Source organism: Schistocerca piceifrons, chromosome X (assembly GCF_021461385.2).
Source record: "Schistocerca piceifrons isolate TAMUIC-IGC-003096 chromosome X, iqSchPice1.1, whole genome shotgun sequence".
NCBI lineage: Eukaryota > Metazoa > Arthropoda > Insecta > Orthoptera > Acrididae > Schistocerca > Schistocerca piceifrons.
In genome coordinates, this window is record NC_060149.1 from 766,010,979 (window position 1) to 766,033,431 (window position 22,453).

The window sequence follows — 22,453 nt, forward strand, 5'->3', positions numbered from 1 at the left end:
ACTTCATTGCTCTCTCCAACAGCAGGATCCAGTCCCTTGGATCTCCTGAAAACTATCTTCCATTCATACGCTCTAAAGCAAAAAGTTCTCTGGTAGCTGGCTTAAATGCACCTATTATGCTTTCAGCTCAGTTTTAGTCTAACCACTATTATTTTCTTATGCACTACTTCTCCTAAGCTCCGACAGTTTCTTCTTGGCCTCGTCGGGCCCATCCACAATCTGCTTAACCTGCATTTACAATTTCCTCTGTTGCCTCCTATGATCTAGGAATCCCGTCCATTGGCATTTAAACATTAGTTGGTTCTGTCCATCATTTCACTTCTTGTACATTAAAATAAAGACTATGCATAACAGTGTAAGATTTGCTCTGGCACTTGGTACGACAATAGTCAAAGTGGTCCCCTTTTGGTACTGGTCATTTCATTGTATCGCTCTACATGCTCTATAAACATCTCCACAAAGATTCATCCCAAATGCTTGTTAATAAGTTTTAAGTATGGAATGAATTAACTCTGGTCTCTAAGTCTGATTTAGGATAGTCAAATTCATGTCTGGTAGCACTTCTACAGGCTCCTCTGGCAATACAACTGAGGCTGAGAAATGCTCAGTTGTGTCATTCCTGAGATTGTAGCAAGTAGTCAGAGGGTAGGTCCCACAACTTCACATGACACCCCATTTATCACTAATGCACTCCCGTTCCTTTCCATCCTTTCTGCTGCACTACTCAAGGAACTGGCTACTGCTATTATTTTATCGTAAATAGAGTACAACCAACGTGCCTCAGCCCGCTGGAAGTGCAACTCTGCCTGAGTACTTCTTTCATACAATCTTTCCCTCTTTTTCTGTCCCAACAATAATTTCAGTGCACACACATTCTGGCCTTCCCTCACAATGCTGTTTGGACACACTGCGATCTTCCCCCACAGCACATCTGCAACTCTGCTTCTTTCATTTCTGCATACCCGATTTTATTCTCCGAAATTAACGACAACTGCTGCATCTTTACATGGACAAACTTCTTCATCAGTCCCCATTTGACTGGATACACATCAAACAAAAGCTAAGGGATTTTTATTACCCTTTCCTCCCCCTCAAAAACCCTGTTGCAATCCATTTCGCTTGGACTACAACAATGTATCACACTTATACAAAAGAAACCATACACCTTCTCTTATCTCCTAGGTCTAAACACATAAGAGCCTCCTCGCCTCAGCTCGTTCGCATCTACCTGCTCGTCTTCCACATCTTCCTTTTCCTTTTTCCCAGTTACACAAATGGAATATGCTTTGGACTTCTCTCAAAATGTTTCAGTCATCCCATATGTAAAATCATCATCATAGATGACTGGATCTCAATGTTTACTGATGACACAATTTCTACAACCTGATATCCCTGATACCCCATAATGAAGTTTTTCATCATCCCTTTCAGAGTAAAAGGAGGCCAACATGACCCACTGCAGCACTCTTGTACACAAAACTACAATTTCTTACAAAACTGTTTATAACTGTCATCCATCCTCTGTACCGCTTGCCACTCCATAAGTTCATTACCTTCTTTGTGTGAACCCATCACTTTTTTACTTTATTCATCCTCATTTCCATGATTTTCCCCAGGTCTGTATCATAATATATCTCACTCAACTGAACAGCCATTGCATCAGTCTACTAGATGGATGCTTCAAACCCAGCAACCATTTCAACACTACATGATCCGTTATGACTCTATACGTCCTCCCACAGATATAACACAAAGTAAGGGATTCCATACACACATAAGATTCAACATTTCTTTTTCTGTTCTGGAGTAATTCTTTTCCACTGTATACATATGTCTAAATGCATAGGCTACTGTATGTTCCACACACTCAACTTCTGGAGTCAACACACAAGCAAGTGCACTGTTGGACACATCACATGACACAATAAACTCCTTGAAATTAGGAAACACCAAAATTGCACTTACCATCATATCTTCTTTCAGTTCCTCAAATGCTTGCTGACAACATAGACTCTGAACATTTCTTCTAATTGTGTTAATATCCACAAATCTTTTTACAAACCTCCCATAGTAATTTGCATCTCCAAGAAATGATTGCAGTTTCTTCACCAATTAAGGCACAGGAAATTCATGCATGGCCTTCGCTAACTTTGGGTCTATCTTACCCCATCTTTACTAATTATGTGACAAAGATATGCCACCTCTTCTGACACAAAATCACATTTCAGTGTCAAATTAGTGGCCCTAAATCTCAAGAATACCTCCCTTAAGCACTGTCTGTGCTGCTCTATGTCACTCACAAATTTCATCCTGCTGTACCATACACCGACACTCTTTTAAACCTCTTAGGGCCCCATCCAACAATCTCTGAAGCATGACAGGTGTGTTTTTCAATCCAAAATGCTTCCTCCTGAACTGATAATGTCCCCATAGTGAAGAAAATGCTATCTTGGGCCGGTCTTCCAGAACTACTTCTAGAAACATATTTCTATTGACTCCAATGGTCTGACATCACTAATCCGCATAAACTATACTGTGGTGGGTTCCACTGTTTCTGTTTCACCACATCGCTACTGGCAATGACAAATGTGCCATGTGTCTCCCAACATCCTGCAATTCTTCTCTCCCACTAATCCTTCCATCGCACAATTCATCTCTGTATATGCCTTCAAAGCCCCCAATTTTACTGTGAATGCCCATAGATGGACTTTGGGTTCCCTGCAGCATTTAACATGTTTTTCCCTGATCCACTACCCCTGAAACTACTGCTATCATTATACTGACACCTGCCTTTACTTTGATTGTTTTGTGGCTGGCGACATTGCCTCCACATGCCCTGTCCGCCCTTATATCAGCTAAAAATACTCCACACCTGCATTCTATTCTGGTCAACAATCAGTTCCCTTGCATTCTACTGCTAACCTAACGGCTGCACGCAAATAAACCAGAACTCCTGTTTGCACTGTTTTCAACCACTCTGAAGGTAAACCCCTTAAAAATGCACCAAGCACCCTTTGCTCAGCCTCCTGTAAGATTACTCCAGCCACTACTGCATCCTACTCAACTCTTATGAACAAGGTTTGTTCAAAAAATTCTGGAACTTGGTATGTCTCTTGCTGGATCAAGCGAAGCATTGTCTGCAAATTTTCTATTATCTCATCTATCACTGCAAATCTTCATCCTTTCAATGGGGTTTTCAGTTTTGGAGACAAAAAGAAATCCACAGGAGCCAGCTAGGTCTGGAGAGTACGGAGGTTGAGGCAGCACAGTGATTTCATTTTCTGTGAAATAGTCATGCAGCAACAGGGATGAATGTGAGGGTGTGTTATTGTGATGAAAGAGCTATGAATTGTCTCATGACATTTCAGGCTGTTTTCTTCTCGCATTTTCTTGTAGGCATCGTAACACGTCCCAATACTACCACTGATTAACAGTTTGCCCTGTGGCACAAATTCATGATGAACTAATCCTCCAAAGTGAAAGAAAACTAACAGCATGGCTTTGACATTTGATCTGACCTGGTGAGCTGTTTTGTATCTTGGGGAACCTTTCTCAATCCACTGTGAACATTGAATCTTGGCTTCAACATCATAACCTTAGGCCCACGTCTCATCACCGGTTATGATTCTCTTACGGTACACCTTGCTCTCATTTGCGCACTGCAAAGGCTCTTTATAGATTGTGAGGCGATGGTCTTTCTCCTTGTGGCCTGTGGGACAAACTTGGCAGCAACACAATGGAGTCTGAGATGCTGTGTCAGGATTTCATGACATGATCCAACTGAAATGTTAATGTTACTTTCTTCTGCAATCTCTTGGACAGTCAGTCTGTGATTGGTAGCCACAATTTTGTTCATATCCCTGACATGAGCATCATTGGTAGACATTGAAAAGTGTCCCGAATGAGGGCCATTTTTAATTTATGTCCAACCATAAACTGTGTGCACCATTCGTAACACCGAGTATGGCTTAAGCACTCATCATCGTAGGCTTCTTGCATCATTTGGTGCCTTTTTGTGAAGCTTTTTTATAGTTTTTAATAAAATTTAATGCAGACACATTGCTCCTCTAACTCTGCCATGTTAAAATTCACAAACTGTACGACGTGACATTCTACGCAATCAAACATGGAACAATAACTAACAGACATACAACAATGAAACTTCTGGCAGCTACATATTACACACAGGCATGAGCAGGGATGCGAATTGTATTTTGCTCCAACACATCATTGGTACAAAATTACGATTAAAATCTCCACATCAGTCCAACCTTTCTCCATCTCTGCCAAATTCTTAAGAACACCAACAAATGCTTGCTCATGCTTGGTCGATTTAGCAGAGAAAGGCGCAACCAGACATGCAACTGACAGATCTACACCTCACTGTGGTGATTGAGCTTTCAATAGACCATGCATCTCTCTATTAACTACTGGTAATTGTGCTAACTTTTCCAACAACATATGCACTGGCTTTGTCACTGGCACTCCTTGCGTCCCTGTTGCTGCCATACCATTGCCTGTATCTTTACTCATTTTGTAAAACCAATCAATTATAAACACAACAGAACAAAGCATAACAACTTAATTCTTACATTTAATCATTAACCATTTTCACCCCTGTCTTTATCTAGCCATGCACCCATAATGTTTGCATATGAAATGTAACACTGCTACTGACTGTACATGGTGCTGAATAATACAGCAGGAAATTGCACTGCTTACATCTGACAGGTACCAACAAATCCTGTTTACCATTACCTCTAAGGCCTGGTACATCCACAGAAACCTCACTTTTAACCAAACTAACTCTCCACATAGCGTGGTGGTCAAGCTCTTTCCATGACAAATACACTCTCCACAATACACAATCAAATCTCTTGACTCACAACATAGGCTGTAGGTTTGGACATCATGCTGAAAAGATAATGCAGTGCTCTGACACCACACATACAGGTGATGGCAGCTGGATATGGTGGAATGGACACAAGGTAATGCCAGAGAAATTGTCTACAAATACTTAATTCTATTTTTCACTGCATCTTGCTGCACCCCAGTCAAGGTCGACAGAAACTTGGATGAGTTCTGCTACCTTTGGTCTTACTGACACCCAGGATTGCTGATGGAGTATGGCATCATGACACAATCTCCTCTGTCAGTGGCAATACTTCATGCTCAGTAGCCCCTGCAAGGTCCCTTGTGAGGCAGCAGTGTGTTCCTTGCCTCGTCTCCCAACGATGTCTGAAGGTGGCTGACGTGATGTAGTGGGCAGTGGCCCACTGCCCACCAACTGGTGGTTGCAGCTGCTACTCTGCAAATGCATTGGCTCCAGGACTGAACAGCTTCAGGGAGGGCTCATCCAGCATATATGCAAATTGTGGTCCTTAATCAGCATCCTTTACAGTGGCCATGTGATACAGCCCCGTGGTGGTACAACTGTGGTACTGACAGAATTTATTTTAGTACAAATGGTTTGTCTATACATACTTTTCTGTGCTGCACGTTTGGCCTGTGCTACACCTTTTGGCACATACTTTAAGCCACCAGTGTATACAGGCTTTTGACACCTTGCTACTTGAGTACTGCAGCAATAACTATTTGACACAGTGCCAGACAGGCCCCTCATGACACTGCAGTGACTACATTTTATTTCATGAAGAACAACACCCATGCTTGCCTGTGACTGACACTGCTGCAATCCTCTTCCTAACTTTGCACTTTTACGATTGAACATGGTTTGTGCACTACAATACATTAGAATTTCCACTGCAACACACAAAACCGTGTAAGGATTGTGAATCCTATCATAATGGATTAAAGCATTTTCTCACATCTGCATCTGCCTCAACAAACAATACTCACACATTCAATCAGCTGTATGTCGCACACAAATTTATTAAAATACCTGTCAAACAAACCTCTTTTTTAAGTTTTGATGTTTTTCCAACTTTTGTGGATGAGGTTTCCTTCCATGATGAACGTGACTGCTCATCTACATTTGTTATCTCTTTCAGTTCCACAGTCATTTCCTGTCCCTCTGGTCCCTGAATCTCTGGTTCTCTTTTATTGTTAGACTCCTCTGAAAAGAAACAAATTAAGTTACTAAATAATGAAAGTTTTTAAGGGTATGTTGCAGGGAGATTTCCCATCTGTGCAATTCAGAAAAGCTGGTGCTGTTGGGAAGAATCCAGATCATACAGGCTCGGAAGCAGTCGTTGAACTGAAGCAGATCGTGTAAACAAAGCTTGTTAGTTGTGCCTGTATAGAATGTGGCACAGTGGGTGCAGCTGAATTGGTAGATCACATGGCTGTTTGCACAAAAGGCTCTGCCTGTGATGAGGTAGGAGTGGCTGCCCAACCCCACGACGTCTGGACATGGTTTCACCTTGGTTTTGCCATGTATTGAAGACACTCACCACAGCACTCCTCAAACACCTGACAAGTCATGCAGTTTCCACAATGTTCATGCTGAGCTTCCAGGCCATCACAATCCTTCCTCAGTCAAACCCAGACACATTGCATGTCTTCCCCATTCTACAAAGGGACAGCACACTCACTGATATTACATGCACTGTGTGCCAGACTAACAGTCATTCCTCACAAGCTGATGCTGCTATTGCCTGGATAGGTTTATATGATAGAACAACAGTGGTCATAGTGTTCTGGCTGATCAGCGTACACAACAGAGTGTGTATTAGCTAAAATATGCTCCCCTCGTGACCTTTCATAACTAATACAAGAAAGTATTCTTGAAGCAAAAGCATCTCTTGACACTGAAGTATGTGAGGTTTTCAGTCTAAGTGAAGGCACTATCTATTCTCTGTACAGCCTGCTTGTTACTGAATGTCACTGTACATTCTACTGGGTCTTTACAACTACAGTGAAACTAGATAATGTGGGTCTTGCTTAGGTTGGCTGAAAAGGAAATGGTGGTAACTCATTTAAACACATTGGAAAGGTTGTCACTTTTTAAGATTACGCTGGAGTTTTATTACGTGGTGCAAGAATCTATAACAGGTTGCCAGTTGACAGCAGAACAGGAAAATGATTTTGAATTCCAAAGTACAATAAATCTTCATTAGTCACCACTCCTACAATTTATAAGAATATCTGGACTGTTGGATATAAATTTTGGTGAACACTAATGTTCATATTAAACAGGCTTTTAATTTTTCAGGTATAATGGTCTCTGATAACAGTATAGTAACATAAATGTCTAGTATGAAGTAATAGATAAATCGGCATCCAAATTAGGGAACAGTGGATTTTTCACTGCAGCCATTTTTCACCTCAAATAAATATATGAAGTAATCTAAAAATATTACAAATATCTGGGGGTCTACATGGATGTGGATATCTGCACACATTTCCACATTTAACAGTTTGTTGCGTATAAAAGCTTGTGGGAATGGATACTGATGGGCCCATCTGCGGATATCTTTAAATTATGGCATCCATATGTAAAATGTTACAAAGACTGTGTATGAAATTTCTTCTCAGCAATAGTCGTTTAACAGCAACAAGAAACAAAAATGTTTTATGACACTTTTTCATGCAGAAATTAATCAATTTAAATTTGATATGACTGAAACTGTAGCACGTCCACCCATAAATTCGCAACAAAGCTTCATAGCCGCCAAGTGCGGACTTCAGTAGATGAAAATTGTTCTGAATGCACTGAAGGGCTTTATGAAACATTAATATCCATTAATGTCCATCAAAGACTTACAGATGTGGTTGCAAATAAGAGGTTTGCATAGGCCTGTACATGAAATGTACAGTACACCAATGTGAGTACACTAACACTAGTCACAATCTGTTGTTAGTATGCTTTACAGAACTAGCCCACAGTGGATTCTTCTAATTGTTAATAAATAACATGACTTGTTTCAGACCCTGAAGACACTGCTTCATGACAGGACTTACATAACAACTCAACAAATGGTTGCTGCCATCATCTGCAACACTGATTATTTACAACAATGAGCCTTAAAAAATCATTCAGTTGGCACAGAATAGCTTTAATATGAATGTTTTGATTCCTGATTATTATTTCACAGGGTCAACTGACTGCAATGAAGCCACCATGAAGCTTGCAAATAGGTACAGAGAAAGAAATAGAGATGGAGATAAGAGCACCAGGACAACTGAAAGCAGATACTACAGTCTGTGTAAGTTTACTATGAAATGGAAGAATAATCAGATGCCTTACAGCCTACTGGGTGAACAGGACAGCTACAGTATGAAAATAAATATAGCTCAAATGGAGGAAAAGGCATCCAGTTCTTCAATTGTACTTTTAACGACATCTAATAATTAAATAAAATTGTTAGGATGTATGAAGTTTCAGAAAGTTGCTTCCTCCTTCACCAACTTATTTACCTAAGCCTCCTGCTAATGTAAACAGCAAAACATGATGCAAGTACAATGGAAGAAAAACAAAAAAACAAAAAAAAAATGGGATCAGGTAGCTATCACAGAGATGGAAAGACTAATTTAAAAAAAAAAAAATGCTGAATAAAAAAAACCTATCTGGAACATCTTTTACTAAAGAATTTGGTAACAAACAACTGGAAGCAACAGCAGTACAAAGAAACTGGGATGCAAAAAAAAAAAAAAAAAAAAAAAACAAATTATGATGGCTATTTGACACGAAGGAGGACACTGAAGTTGGTGTTGACCAGTGGCAACTACAAAACTGGCATACAGACAGAAGATTAATACTCATAAGTTTACATCCATCCAACTAATAGAAGGAAGTCAAACTAAAAGTGCATAGAAACTAGACTGATAGACTGGATTAACAATTTTTGGGAAGAAAAGGATGGGAAAACTAAAGCTAACAGGTGGTTCTACATGCCTGTTAAGGGGTCAAACAATATGATAGCAAACCAGGCCTCAGCCTACAGTAAATTACTGTCCCACATGCCCCACCCGCCAGTTTCCACCCTCTCATCCTATCACCTCCTTCCTTTTCACATTCCCTCACCCTCTGTGAATATATTTGCTTGTCCTTTCCCCTTCCCTGCTCCTTTTCTTTTCTGCTCCACATCCCCCCCTCTTCACCTCCGGACTCTGCACCTGGCAATCTCTAGTCCCTGCATGCCCCGCCAGACAGCGCTCTCTCTCCTCCCACCCATACCCTGCTATCCCACTGACTCCAGATTGCTTTTCACATGAGAACTATAATGTGTCTTTTTGTCATGCCTGTCTGCAACTCATGATGTCATCTTTACTTTGAGTGGCAATGTATCCTTCTCCTGATATTGTTAATAATAAAGAAAATAAGACAGAAGATTATATTCAGTGTAATGAATCAAACTCAGGTAGATAATAATGAAAATAAAGATTTCCTGGAAGTTACACCATATGAGTTGTATAAAGCCATTTGAGGAAGTCACCAGGAGATGGTGTTTCAATAGAGGTGATTGAAGCTAGAGGAAAAATACTACAGTATGAACCTACAAAGTTTACAAAGTTATTTACAGAATGCCTGTACAGCAGGATAAAGGAACCCCCCCCCCCCCCCACACACACACACACACACATATACACTTGAAGAATCTACTATACTTCCCAAGAATGGAGACACGCACGATATAAGCAACTAGCCAATCAGACTTATCTCCAAAATGTAAGCAATATTCACAAATTCAATGAATCAGGCTTCAGAATTTGATCTAGTACAATGGATTATATGATAGGTAACAGCACATGATACTTTGAATTGGATTGTGACTGTATCTCATCACACGAACAATTTCATTCCTGCTATGGCCAGGTTACAACTTCATCTTGCCAATTGCTATGTACTGGCCAGCATGAATGAATCTTTCAGTCTGAAGTGGAGCACTTGATGTTCTAGAACTTCTTGCCTGGGAGTGTCAATATTTATGTATGCAACACTATAATTATTCATCTATTCCACAACATTTACATTAATTCAGAATGACAATATATTTCACACTATACCGACTGCAATAATAATGATGTACGCTCAGCAGTCTTATTCAGTGTTTAGTTTAGTTTCAAATAAAGCTTATCCAATGTATAACTGCTTATAAATATTCAATCATAATAATGGTAAAAATAGCTATACTGAATGCATCATTTAATGGTATCTCACAATCAAAAGGTGTCTAATTTATTGTTCCATGCACTAATCAGCATAAAAACATACAAAAAAAAACTTCATTACCCTTTATTTTTAAGTGTATTAGACAGTTTTATGTGGAAAATACTGGACTGGCAACATGCAGAATATATCCCTAAAAGGTATAATGGGCCATTCTGCCCATGCATTCAAGTAATTTGGAACATCTAAAAGGCAGTATACAGAAAGTCCTAGTAACAGGACAGCAAAAATCCCATTGTCACATTCACTGATCACCATGGACATCAAAGCAGGTGAGTGGCACCATACAATGACACTGACACCACTGCTATGTCAAATGGGCACACAAAGAATGCAACATGAAGACACTACATAGCATTAAACCCCTACAATCTGTAAAGTCAAGCTTAATATTACTATAAGCATTTATTGCCTTGTATATTTGAACTGATTGTAAAACAAGTCAAGATTTAATTCTTGAAATCTTATGGTAGTAGAAATGCAGAGTTGTTTAGCAATATACCACTCTTTAAAAAATCAAACTCCACATGTAAAACAGCTTCAAATGTATGATTACTTCACAAATGAGTTAATGTGTTAAATATTTGACATTAATCATGTAAAACCTTTATTGATGAAGATACAAAACACTAATTGTGGTAATTTTATTAGTTTCAGATTATTTACCCAAATACTAATAACAAAAAGTCAAAACCAAAACTGGGTGAATATTGTCTGGGCAGTTTGTACTCCATTTTAATAAAATCTAGCTTTTCACGCATGTCAATGTTTGAGATGTCATAACTCCAGAACTGTGTTTAATACAATTATACTTTTGCAGGTACATTCAGTGGTATAAGTGGATATACTGTCTGCAAAATGTGTTGCAAATACTCCATACTAAGGAGAAATTAAAATGTCACTAACACAGAAGTTTTACTGCATCAACTGTGAAAATATAAGTGATAAACTTTATTCTCCTTTTATTATTTTCTGTGTGTGTGTGTGGGGGGGGGGGGGGGGGGAGATGACGGTGAGAAAAAGTTTCTGGTGTAAAGTTTGTTGGATGTGAAGTGGCTAAGTGCTCTCATTCATAAATACTGGATGAATGTAATCTCAGTAATTTGCATGCTGTTACATTACCTCGCAACAATATACACAGTTTCTAACTTCAATACTTGCCTTCTAGTGTTAAAATTTTAATGCAATATTATGCCTCTTAATGGATAGCTTATGTCAGCATTCGGACAATTATTATAAGAAATATTGAAACTCAAACTTTTTGTTTCTCCTAGAAGCCATTAGAGAGGCAGCCTGCAATGGGTGCTTGTGCCATTTTAGCCATATATTATGAGAGGTTAAGAATCAAGATGTCAGTGTAAGGTTCCATGTCCAGCACTAACTTTTCAAAGTGGGGGAACATTTGGTTCAGTTCATGAAGGTTTCTTCTATCTTTCTATTTGCCTTTCCATTCTTCTACTTTTAGTCTCATTGTGTTCTTGGATAAAAGTTTTTTTTCCTATATCTGTAAGTTATTTTCAAATAAATAGAGTTTCTGTTTTTGTCAATTCTTTCATCAAAATTTTGTACTCACAATTCAGTATGTGTGTTAAGACAACAAGCCAAACGTTAAGTAACAAATGAAATGAATTCACCTTGTATGCAATATAATAATGAAGAAAACAAAACAAAAATCTATCTGTATCAGCTCAACTACTGCAATATATATTAAAAGAATGACACAGTAACAAAAATAACAGACAGACAGGATGGTTGGACAGTACTTACTCTTCAGCAGGTGAAATTCCAGTAGTGTCAATTAGAGCAAAAATGTTAAAAACATTAGTTATAACGTTTGGAACTGTTAGAGGTGTAGGTTAGGAAGGAGTGGCAGCTCACTCAGAGAGACGCACAGTTTATGTGTTCCTGACTGAATGTGAAAGACATTAATGTACATAATCTATGTGCCATTTACATAATATTAAACATGGTCTAGTCACATTAATGTGACCACAACCAATGTTTGATGGCAACAAGCAATAACCACTCATTGACAGCAGGTGGTAGCACTAGCAGTTGAGGCCACATAAAGTGTGTCTGGGGGACTCTGAAAACAGTGCAGTCGTTGTCATAATGCAGAAACAGAGCACATTATCTATCATCCAAAAGAGCATGAACATTGGCTTTTGGACCAAGGCGGGAAGCATTTCCAAAATGGTTAAGTTTGTGAACTGTTCATGTACCACTGTGGTTAAAGTATACCTTGCATTGCAAACTGGCATATCCAAAACTGGTGCTGAAACAACTGTGGTGGACCATGGGCCAAAGATAACACGGGTGAATGACTGAATGACTGCTGCAGCGATGTGTACAGGTGAATAGACATGCAACTACTGAGCAACTGACCCCCAGATGAACCACGGGACTACCAACAGCCTCTCCTCAATGTCCATTCATGCTGTGTATGGATCTCCACAATAGGAGCCTGATTCATGCACACACGCTGAATGCTGCTCATTCACTACAAAGGCTTGAATCTAGATGCCAATACTGCTACTGTATATCCTCTGGATGGGTACAGGTGGCCTTTTCAGATTAATCACATTTTATACTCCATTTTACACTATGGCCATTGGTGTGTACGGTCCTCCAACAATCATGGGAGGACACAAGGGGTAGCATTATGCTGTGGGGAATGTTTTTACAGCATTCCCTGGGTGATCTCTGCCATCCTGGAAGGCCCATTGCATTAACAAAAGTATACATCTATCCTTGGAGACCACAACCATCCCAACATGCAGTTTGTTTTCTCCTTGGCACCAGGGCATCTACCAGCATGTGAATACAGTGTGTCACACAGTTACCAGTGGACGTGCATGGTTCAAAGAGAGCCAGGATTAGTTTCACTTACTCCCCTGACATTAAACTCCCTGAATTTAAACCCAATTGAAAATTCTGTGGGACCATCTCAATCGGGCTGTTCGTGCCACAGATCCTAATCAAAGAAATGTAGTACAGCTGGCAAAGGCACTAGAGTCATCTGACTCCATATCCATGTAAGTACTTTCCAGAACCTCACCGACTCTTATTGCACATCCGTGTTGTAAAAAGTGGTTATTCAGGCATATTAATGTGACTGGACAATGTACTTCAGTACTAGTTGAAATAAGCAGTATGTATACAATTTCCCTTTTTGTTGTAAAGCTAATACAGTTAATATCCACAAGGGTTCCACGATCGTGGTACTTGATCGTCGGGAGTGTGAGGCTGAGGGACTGTGTCAGCTTTCAGACAACACTACATACAAAGTTTGCCAAGGTAATCCCATTCCTGATGTCCAGGCGGAGCTTCAAGGAATCCTCAGAAACTTACGCCCCCTACAAAACCTTTCGCCTGACTCCATCAACCTCCTGACCCAACCGACACCCCGCACCCCTACCTACTTCCTAAAATTCACAAACCCAATCATCCCGGCCACCCCATTGTAGCTGGTTACCAAGCCCCCACAGAACGGTCTGGCATTTGGCATTACCCCTAATATCCACTTTTATTACTCTCACTACAGCCACCTGTGAGAAGAATATGGATTTTACTTACCAAGTAAATGTAATTCAGTTTTTGTATTTTCAATCTGGGTTTCCATTTCTTTTTTTTCATTTTTTGTTTTGTCTGTTGTCAACAGTGGTGTATCCTCTTTATAATATATCTTTCTCTCCATTACTTTTGGCATCTAGAATAAAAGTGTGTGAAAAATATTTTATTAGCTATAAAGAAACACACATTCAAGTTCTCTTGTGAAAACATCCCACAAATCGAAATGCTATAGTTCAGCACCAAACAGTTGCAAAAAAATTAGAACAAAGTATTCTGCAACTGAGAACTTCACGTAGGTAGGTCAAATTGAGGGCAGACATTATGTGCTAAGATTCATTTCACATCACACATGTAATGATTACAATACCTTTCTAATCTGAGTGATTTCATTTACAAAAAATAAATAAATAAATAAATAAAATGAAAATTAAGGGCATGTGGCCTAAATTATTTAATAATTAAAATGTTATTTATTTAATAAAAATGCTGCAGAATGTAATGCCAGTAGTTCATCCCTTCTGCTTCTAGTTTTCTCTCATACTGAGAGAGTTACAGAGCGAATAGTCAATGAAAACTCTGGAGAGATGGTGGAAAGTCCATCTTACTACTATTATTTTTTTTTTCATGTACCAATATTTATATTTCTCATGGGTCTGCAGCATTGTAAATCTGTTGTAAAGACTTTTAACCAATAACTCTGCTGTGATAGTATTTTATTCAGCTGTTGTTATGGCTATGGGCTAATTTCGACACCATGGGCATTTTCAAGGTATCTGCAAAACTTATAAGTTGTTGGTGCATAACTTTTGTATGTTTTCATTAGGTACACATTGTGTTACAATTTTAACATTATAATTTGGAAGTACTTGCAACCTAGCACATTTTTATGGCTTGTGCTGTCAAAATTTATTATATGTTAATAAGTTGATGGAGTTTTATTTATCACACATCAAGCAACAGAAATTAAAGTAGATAAAGCGAACAGCCTTGTCATAATGAAACATAATGATTACATAAATAAAATACAGAATTTTTTGCATGTGACAATATCACATAAATAAACAAAAACTCAACTAACAAACATACTGCCAAAAACGAAAAATGTAATAAAGACCCGGAACACAATCCACACCAATTTTAAGAAAAAGAAATACATCTACATGAACCCAAGAACACCCCCCCCCCCCCCCCAAATTACATGGATAACCTAAGATCCAAAAACCTCAAATTTCTATGTCCTATAGTCAATTGTGTAGATAGTCCAACATACCTTATCATCAGAAAATTGAACAATATGTTAAGTAAATACTACACTTACCAAAATTGTTGTACAATAAAAATTCCAACAATATCTAAGATATATAAATACCTGAACTATGCACCTACATAACAACAACACTTCACCTGGAGTCCGCTGCCTATGTACTATTTTATGGAGGGTGTGTAGATAAACATGAATTCGGCACTGTTTTTGTGATTAATGACAAAGTAGAAAATTTGGTTCAACAATTTAAAGCTGTTACCAAAAGAATATCCTACACAGTACTTGGAAACCAAGTGTCAGAATCACACTTATCTTTGTTCAAACCCTGACAGAAGATAAAACAGATGAGGAAGAGTTTGATGACCAACTGGAAATCATAACTGAGACTAGAAATACCAAGATAATCTGGGAAATTTTAACACAAAAGCAGGAAAAGAATGATAGAAAGGTGCGGATTGCATGACAAGAATGATCAGTGGATGATTAACTTAGCTGTCTCAAAGAATCTGAGTGTAAAATCTTAAATATTGCTGCAATTCTGCAACTGTATAAATTTGAAGAGGTTGAAAAAATCAGCCAAACAGTTGCAAACCAAAGGTTTATTCAGCCTTTGACGTAGGCTTCAAAATTTATAAAAAATATCTTCTTCAGAAGAAGTGGGCCTTGTTACGTCAAATGGTGGTAAATTAGATTAGCTGAAGCCAAGTGACACGTGTCATATATAAAATTTATATAAAAACCAGAAACATCACATGCCATGGCTCTGAAGATAGCAGCCAGATTACACTCATCACACGCCAGAATAAATCCACAACTGTATTTGCCCACTGGCAAAGGCTCTTGTCTATATAAATTTGTAATAGGAGTCCAAAGAATACTTATGCAAGTATTTGCATAACATAAGTATTTACCATGCAAGAGACAAAGGCCAATGAGATATATTCCATCTTGATGGTCCAACACAGCTGTCACAGAGTCATGAGTCTCAGAAGGCCGACTGTGCATCAGGCCTTTTCCTTGATGCATGTAGACTTAAAGTGATGTACATCTGTATGTATAGGAAGAAGAAGAAGAAAGGGACAATAGAACCTGCTTTGAATGTTGGGAAACGGCGAGAAATTACAATTAAAGCTCAATATACTTTATAAATCAAAAACCATTTTGAGGCCCTAGAAAATCTAGAAGCAAGAGAAAATGTACAGGAAAAGTGGAAGAAATAAAGCCCAGAGTACTAAGAGTAGTGGAGAATACTTTGGGGAGAAAGATGAGAAGGAAGAGGAGAGGATGGGTCTATGAGACAAGTCAGAAGGAAGATGGGGGAGGAGTGGCTGCCTGACAGGAAGAACCAGCAGAAAAGGAAACATTTTCTTGATACCAGATGGCAGACAAAGTGAATCCTGAGAACAGAACTAAGCAGTCTATTAGAACAAGTTGCGGCAGAGAGCCACAAAAGAATTCAAGACAATTTTTCCAACACATAAAAAATCACAAACATGGACTTCAGAGTCCAACCTATCACATTAGAGATAAGAACAGCAACTTGATAAATGACCAGAAAAGAATTGTAGACAGATGGCACTAATACTTCTCAGAACTCCTGAATTGTCCAGACCCAGATGAGATGCTACCTCCAGACACCACAGAAGAAAGGAAATGTGAAGAAGAGTGGGAAGTGACTGAAGGTGTGAAGACCACAATCAAAACAGTCAGAAAAAACACGGCCTCATGGGTGGGGGCAGATAATTGGAGAATTAATCAAAGCAGGTCAGAGCTTGCACTTAGAAATATATCAACTGTCCCAGTTGAAATGAAAGAATGAGACACTGCCAGAAGAATGGAATTTGGTCATAATATGCCTATTATACATGAGGGGAAAGAAAATGGACTGTGGAAATTATAGAGATGTCAGTATGCTTAATGTAACCTACGAGGTAGTGTCTGTCATTAACTTTGGAAAATTACAACCACTCATAGAGAACAACATACAGAAATACCAAGCTGGCATTCAACCACAACAGTCAACAATATATCACATTTCCACTCTAAGACAACTGTCTGAAAAACACTTGAGAAAATGATAAATATATCCATAGCCTATTCGTCGATTTTCAACGTGTGTACAATAGTATCTATAGGAATAACCTAAAAATGTACTGCATGGTTTCAGAATCCCTGAGAAGCTACTGAGAACTGTGCGAACTTGTATGATTGGATCAAGGGCAGCACTGCGTTTCTGAGAGTCACATCAGAAAGGTTCGAGACAGAGACAGGTTTCAGACAAGGGGATATTCTCTCCTATGTTCTGTTCAATGTCATCTTAAAACAAGTAATAAGGGAACTGCAGGCAACAAGGACAGGCTAAGAGTACAAATGGGTGGTAATTTCAATTGCCTCCAATATGCAGATAATATAGTACTGCTAAGTGAGTCAATCCACGAATTGTAAGAAATGTGCCAAAAATGACAACAGTGCACAGAATATTGGGCTAAAGGTGGATCAAGACAAAATGGAGCTCATGCAATTAGAAAGAAGGTTCAAGGGAGTTTACCAGTTCAAATACATGCAATCTTAGTTTATCAGCAACAACAGCATAGAAATGGACGTCAAGGAGAGAACAGCTTTTGGAATGAAATGCATGTAATCATTCAGGGAGACACTCAACTCAAATTCAGTACCAGCAAATACTAAGATGAGAATCTATAACACAGCAATAGGCCCTGCAGGCATGTACGGTTCTGAAACCTGGAACATGACAACATGCATAAAGGAAAAACTATTAATATTTGAAAGAAGAGCAATGAGGAAAATATGGGGACCAATTGTAGATAAAGGGAAATGGAGAAGGAGCACGAATGAGGACGTCTACCACTCTATGCCACAACCAACAATACTACAGAAGCAGAAGAGCAAAAGAATACAGTGGGCTGGCCATGTATCCCAGATGGCAGAAGAAAGACAGGCAAAGAAAGCATCTGAGTGAAAACCAAACACCAGATGCCCCACAGGAAGACCAATGAAATGCTGGATGGGTGACCTGGCAGCCCTAAAGACAGCTGGAGGAACTGTGCACAAAACAGAAAGGAATGGAGGCAGTTTGTGGAGGGAGCATGTGGTCTGCGGGCCCTGTGATTGCTGGATATGCATATATGTATGTAAGTATGAATATATCAACATACCAATAAATGAAGCAATTGATATCATAGAAAACAACATACGAAAATATTGAAAATTGCCAATCTCAGGAATACAAGTAAATAACAGAACTAGTAAAACTGGTACTCAACCAGAACTATTTAGAATTTAATAACAAATTATACAATCAGAAAGATGGAGTCGCAATGGAGCGTAGTACTGCAGGTAACTTCGCCAACACTTTACTCGAAACCTTTGGAGAAAAATTATTCAGCCCCATGGTTATTAAGAAAATCATATACTAATTTCGTCATGTAGATGACACATTGCTACACAGACACAATGCATCCATGATATACTAACAAATCTACACAGAAACATGAAATTCATCATAGAACTAGGAAATAACAAAGCAATTAAATTCCTAGACTTAATAAAAAAAAATATAAGCCTACACAATGAGTATGTATTCGAAATTTATAGGAAACATAATACAACAGACAATATCATAGACTCACACTCTTGCCTTCCCAGAATACACAAAAATGCATACTTCCACACCATCATGAACAGATTAACAAAGTTTCCATTATAAGATTTCGCAATAAAAAAGAACTAGCAACTCTCAAATACATAGGATACAGAAGCAAACTTTAACCCCACTATAATCGGCCACCTATACGAAAAATACACAAAGCCAGCACACAACTCAATACACGATGACATAAAATTGGCAAGAGAAACAAACAACAAGCTAAAATTCACCTACATACCACAAACATATATAGAGGTCATGTCTGATAAGCTGAACACTATATTTAAGAAAACCACTGTACGGTTTGTGTTTTGCACCGCACACAACATCAAAACACAAATCCGATATGGAAAACAAAACCACCAATCCAAACACACGCCGGTGTATATAAAATCAATTGTAACGACTGTGAAAATTTCTACATATACCAAACGGAAAGGAGCTTCAACATAGATATCAAGAGAACATCTAAATTTACTGGAACAAATATAAATTTACATTCATACGCGCAAATACCCGAACAAAATCTTAAATCAACAAACTGAATTACGACATAAAAATTACATGGACAACTTTACCGTAATCACAGAAAACGATCCAGGAAAGTAACGTAGGCACAGATAAATTCCACCAGTAAATACACAGACTGCTTGTCAGTAAACAAAACAACGTTTGTGCACACAGATCAATACACAGCCAGAACGTCTGTCGTCTGCGAATCAATAAAATAACAAACCAGAGATGTAACCATAGTAAATCTTTAATACAGAGACATACCACTTAACAACACTTGCGGCACTTCGCCACTGTTCTGTTGCCTACTGCGCCAGCAGCGCGCCAAGTAAATCTATTGAGTTCGGGGCGACCGTGAAAGCGAATAGTAGTTTTTTATTTTGCTTTGTATAATTGTTTTTACCAACGGGAGCGTCTGCAGCGCAATAAATTGCAGCAATAAGAATAAGAAGACACCTCATCTGCCTTTTTGTGGGTTTCCTAAGGACCGTGAGAGGTAAATACCATCATGTTACTAAACTATATCGCCAGGATTCGCATGCAAACTACGTGTGTGTTAATGATTAATGTTTCGTTTTAGGAGCAGAAAATGGCTAGTGAATAGCAGACGAGAAGATCTTCAGAAAACCGACTCTGTTTACCTTTTCATGTAATGCTAAGTTTTTTTCGCTACACTTCGAATAAAACCAGTTCATGAATGCAGACAATAATGAACTCGTGTGGAATGCAGAGCCCACACTATTTGACATCCCAAATACGCCACCTCAACTCATGACAAGAAGGATACTGCCTCGAAGGTTCGACAATTCGTCTAAAACTGTAAAATATTCCTACGGTGCAGAAGCAGTCATTTAAACTCCACATCTCAGTGCCAGATTCATCTGAGTCGTCAACACAGACCTGCTTTGACGATGAAGTGGTTAGCTTAAGTGCAGCTATTTGTGTCTCGCAAAAGCGCCTGAAGTGTCAGGATATGCATATCGCTAGACTTCGCGCAAAACTATTAGGGGGCTATAATTTTAAGTACAGACAGAAACAGAAACTGTATCAGAAGTATCAAGTGAAGGACAAACAAATTTTGAAGACTGTAGGATCGCGATCTTTAAAAACAGATGCCCTTGACTTGTTAATCCAGATTAGGATGCCACTGAAGGATAAACGTGCTGCAAGATTGAAAGACGAAAATAAGCTGTTTGCTCTAAATTTATTTTATTACAGCCTCTCAGGCATAAAGGTTTTGTCAGAATGTTTTATGCTTCGATCAGAGCATACATTACAAAGGGGTGTGGGAGGCAGACAAATGAAATGGGTGGAAGTGACAATGTATTCCACTTTTTAAAGCAGAAGGTAAAACATTTTTCCAACACTGATAAACTAGTGAATATGTCACTGAATAAAATGTCTCTACTGGCATATGACTGCATTTCTGACAGTGTTATTGGCTTTGAGAACTTGGGATTTACACACACTGCATATTGCTCCCACTGTTGGCTGTTGCTTGTCCCACTTAGGATAATATAAACATGAAGGTTGTATTAGTGGCAACAAGTGACAATGACTATCATTTTTAGAAACATATATGTCTTCCGATATTACACAAACTCTTGGAGGCTATAAAATAATTCAAATATTTCTTAAATCATGTCGGAAAGGAATACAAAACAAACATGCTTACGACGCATCTGACGTTCTCATATATCGCCGCTTGGAGCAATAGTGTCGCTCCAGCAGTGAAACTGTAACAACTTTTACAGCAGGGAGTGTCGCGACTGTTATGTTAGACTCTGAACATACCAAAGTCTAATAAATACAGTCGCGACACTCTCTGGAGCGAAAGTTGTTACTGTTTGATACCTGCAAGATCTGGAACAGCTGGAACGACATTAGCGCTCCAAGCGGTGATGAAACAGTCACAGAGTCGTGAGGATAACGTTTGTTTTTAACTATTTTATACTCAATTAACGGTAGAGTTGTTATATTTGTGCGTTTCAAGCGTTAGTAAGTTACTAAGAGACAGGAATTATCATGAAACACATCTAAAACAGTCGAATCACACTGATTCAATGTCGTAAGCTATAACTCATTAATGAAGAAATACTTTCGAATTTGTCTATATTTGCTGCTTATTCCACCGAAAACAAGAGAAGCATATATTTGTGTTGTCTGTTGTTATTATCGTAGGCACTTTTCTTGACAGTTAAAATTTTTTTACGGAGTCCAATGATTCGCCCTTTCTTACACGTCACTTGACTTTCTAATACACGAAAAATTTTGAAAATGTAATTACTGTTTCATGAAAAGCGAACGTGTTAAAGATTCTTGCCGAGTTATGATTTTGTAATATTTGTTTCAGAAGAGCTAGATTTAGCAACAATTGTGGAATTTGTTTCCCCAATGCTGAGAAACAGCCTTATGCTCTTGAGGATTTATTATCATTTCTGTGTGGTTTTCCCTTACGCTACAGCTGTGGTGGCTTATTCGATATATTGAATAGTGTAGGTATTATATTCCATGTTGGTTTCCTAAGTTACACATTGACTGATGTGGCTGAAAGTGTAGCGAACAAAACTCTGCTTTGTTGGATAGATGTATGACGTCTTTCTGTAAAAGGTCAGGTCTTTTGGTGTCTACTAGCAATTTTTTGTTATTAAAGGAAGCAGACGTTATTCAGTAAATGTCCGTATGTTACACAAGTATCTTAAATAACCTGTCCTGTAATTCACCGTTTTGTATCTCCCATCGTCCTTAGGAAACTAAATAAACACAAATGTGGCGTAATTTTTTAGTAATTGTTGATTTCTGTGGCACTATATATACAATCTTTTGTAAAAACTATGTTACAAGTCAATACAAACGTTAGTATTTGAACTCCTCTGATAGTGTATTCAGAAGCGTCACTTGCTGGCTGCTTGGGGCGCTGCTATCGCTGGAGGTAACGAAAGACTGTGGACATACTGTCTGCAAGATAATACATAGAGTATGTGTATCTATAGAGTGAGCATAGTCCTGTGCGACAGCCTCCTAAACAGTCTCCTTCTTGAAGGATGCCGTGCTAGTGCGCATGTTCTCTACATGAAACCGAGCTAGTCATGTGATTTTAGGACGACACTGGTTGTCTACAATTTGTGGTAATAGCGGAACTTAAATATTATACGTATTCACTTTGTTTTGTAAACGTTTCTGCAAGTTTTACTTTCAGTAATAGCAATGGTGCAGTATTGTTGTTCCTATGGATGTAAAGAGAAGTGTGTGAAGGGAGGGCCAGTTTCTTTTCATAAGTGTTTACGACAAATGTCTAATTGTA

The 22,453-nt window shown here is 38.6% G+C and overlaps 1 protein-coding gene across 1 annotated transcript in view; it reads right to left on the reverse strand.

Annotated features, from left to right (window-relative positions):
- LOC124722045 overlaps window positions 1-19,358 on the reverse strand; it is a 150,074-nt gene extending 130,716 nt beyond the window's left edge. Inside the window, exons 1-3 of the mRNA XM_047247235.1 lie at window positions 19,215-19,358; window positions 13,709-13,841; window positions 5,916-6,076 (exon numbers count right to left, since the gene is read on the reverse strand). Coding sequence (XP_047103191.1) covers window positions 5,916-6,076; window positions 13,709-13,841 — 294 coding nt within the window. The 5' untranslated portion in view covers window positions 19,215-19,358. The remainder of the gene's footprint in view (window positions 1-5,915; window positions 6,077-13,708; window positions 13,842-19,214) is intronic.
- Between the last annotated feature and the right edge of the window lie 3,095 nt (window positions 19,359-22,453).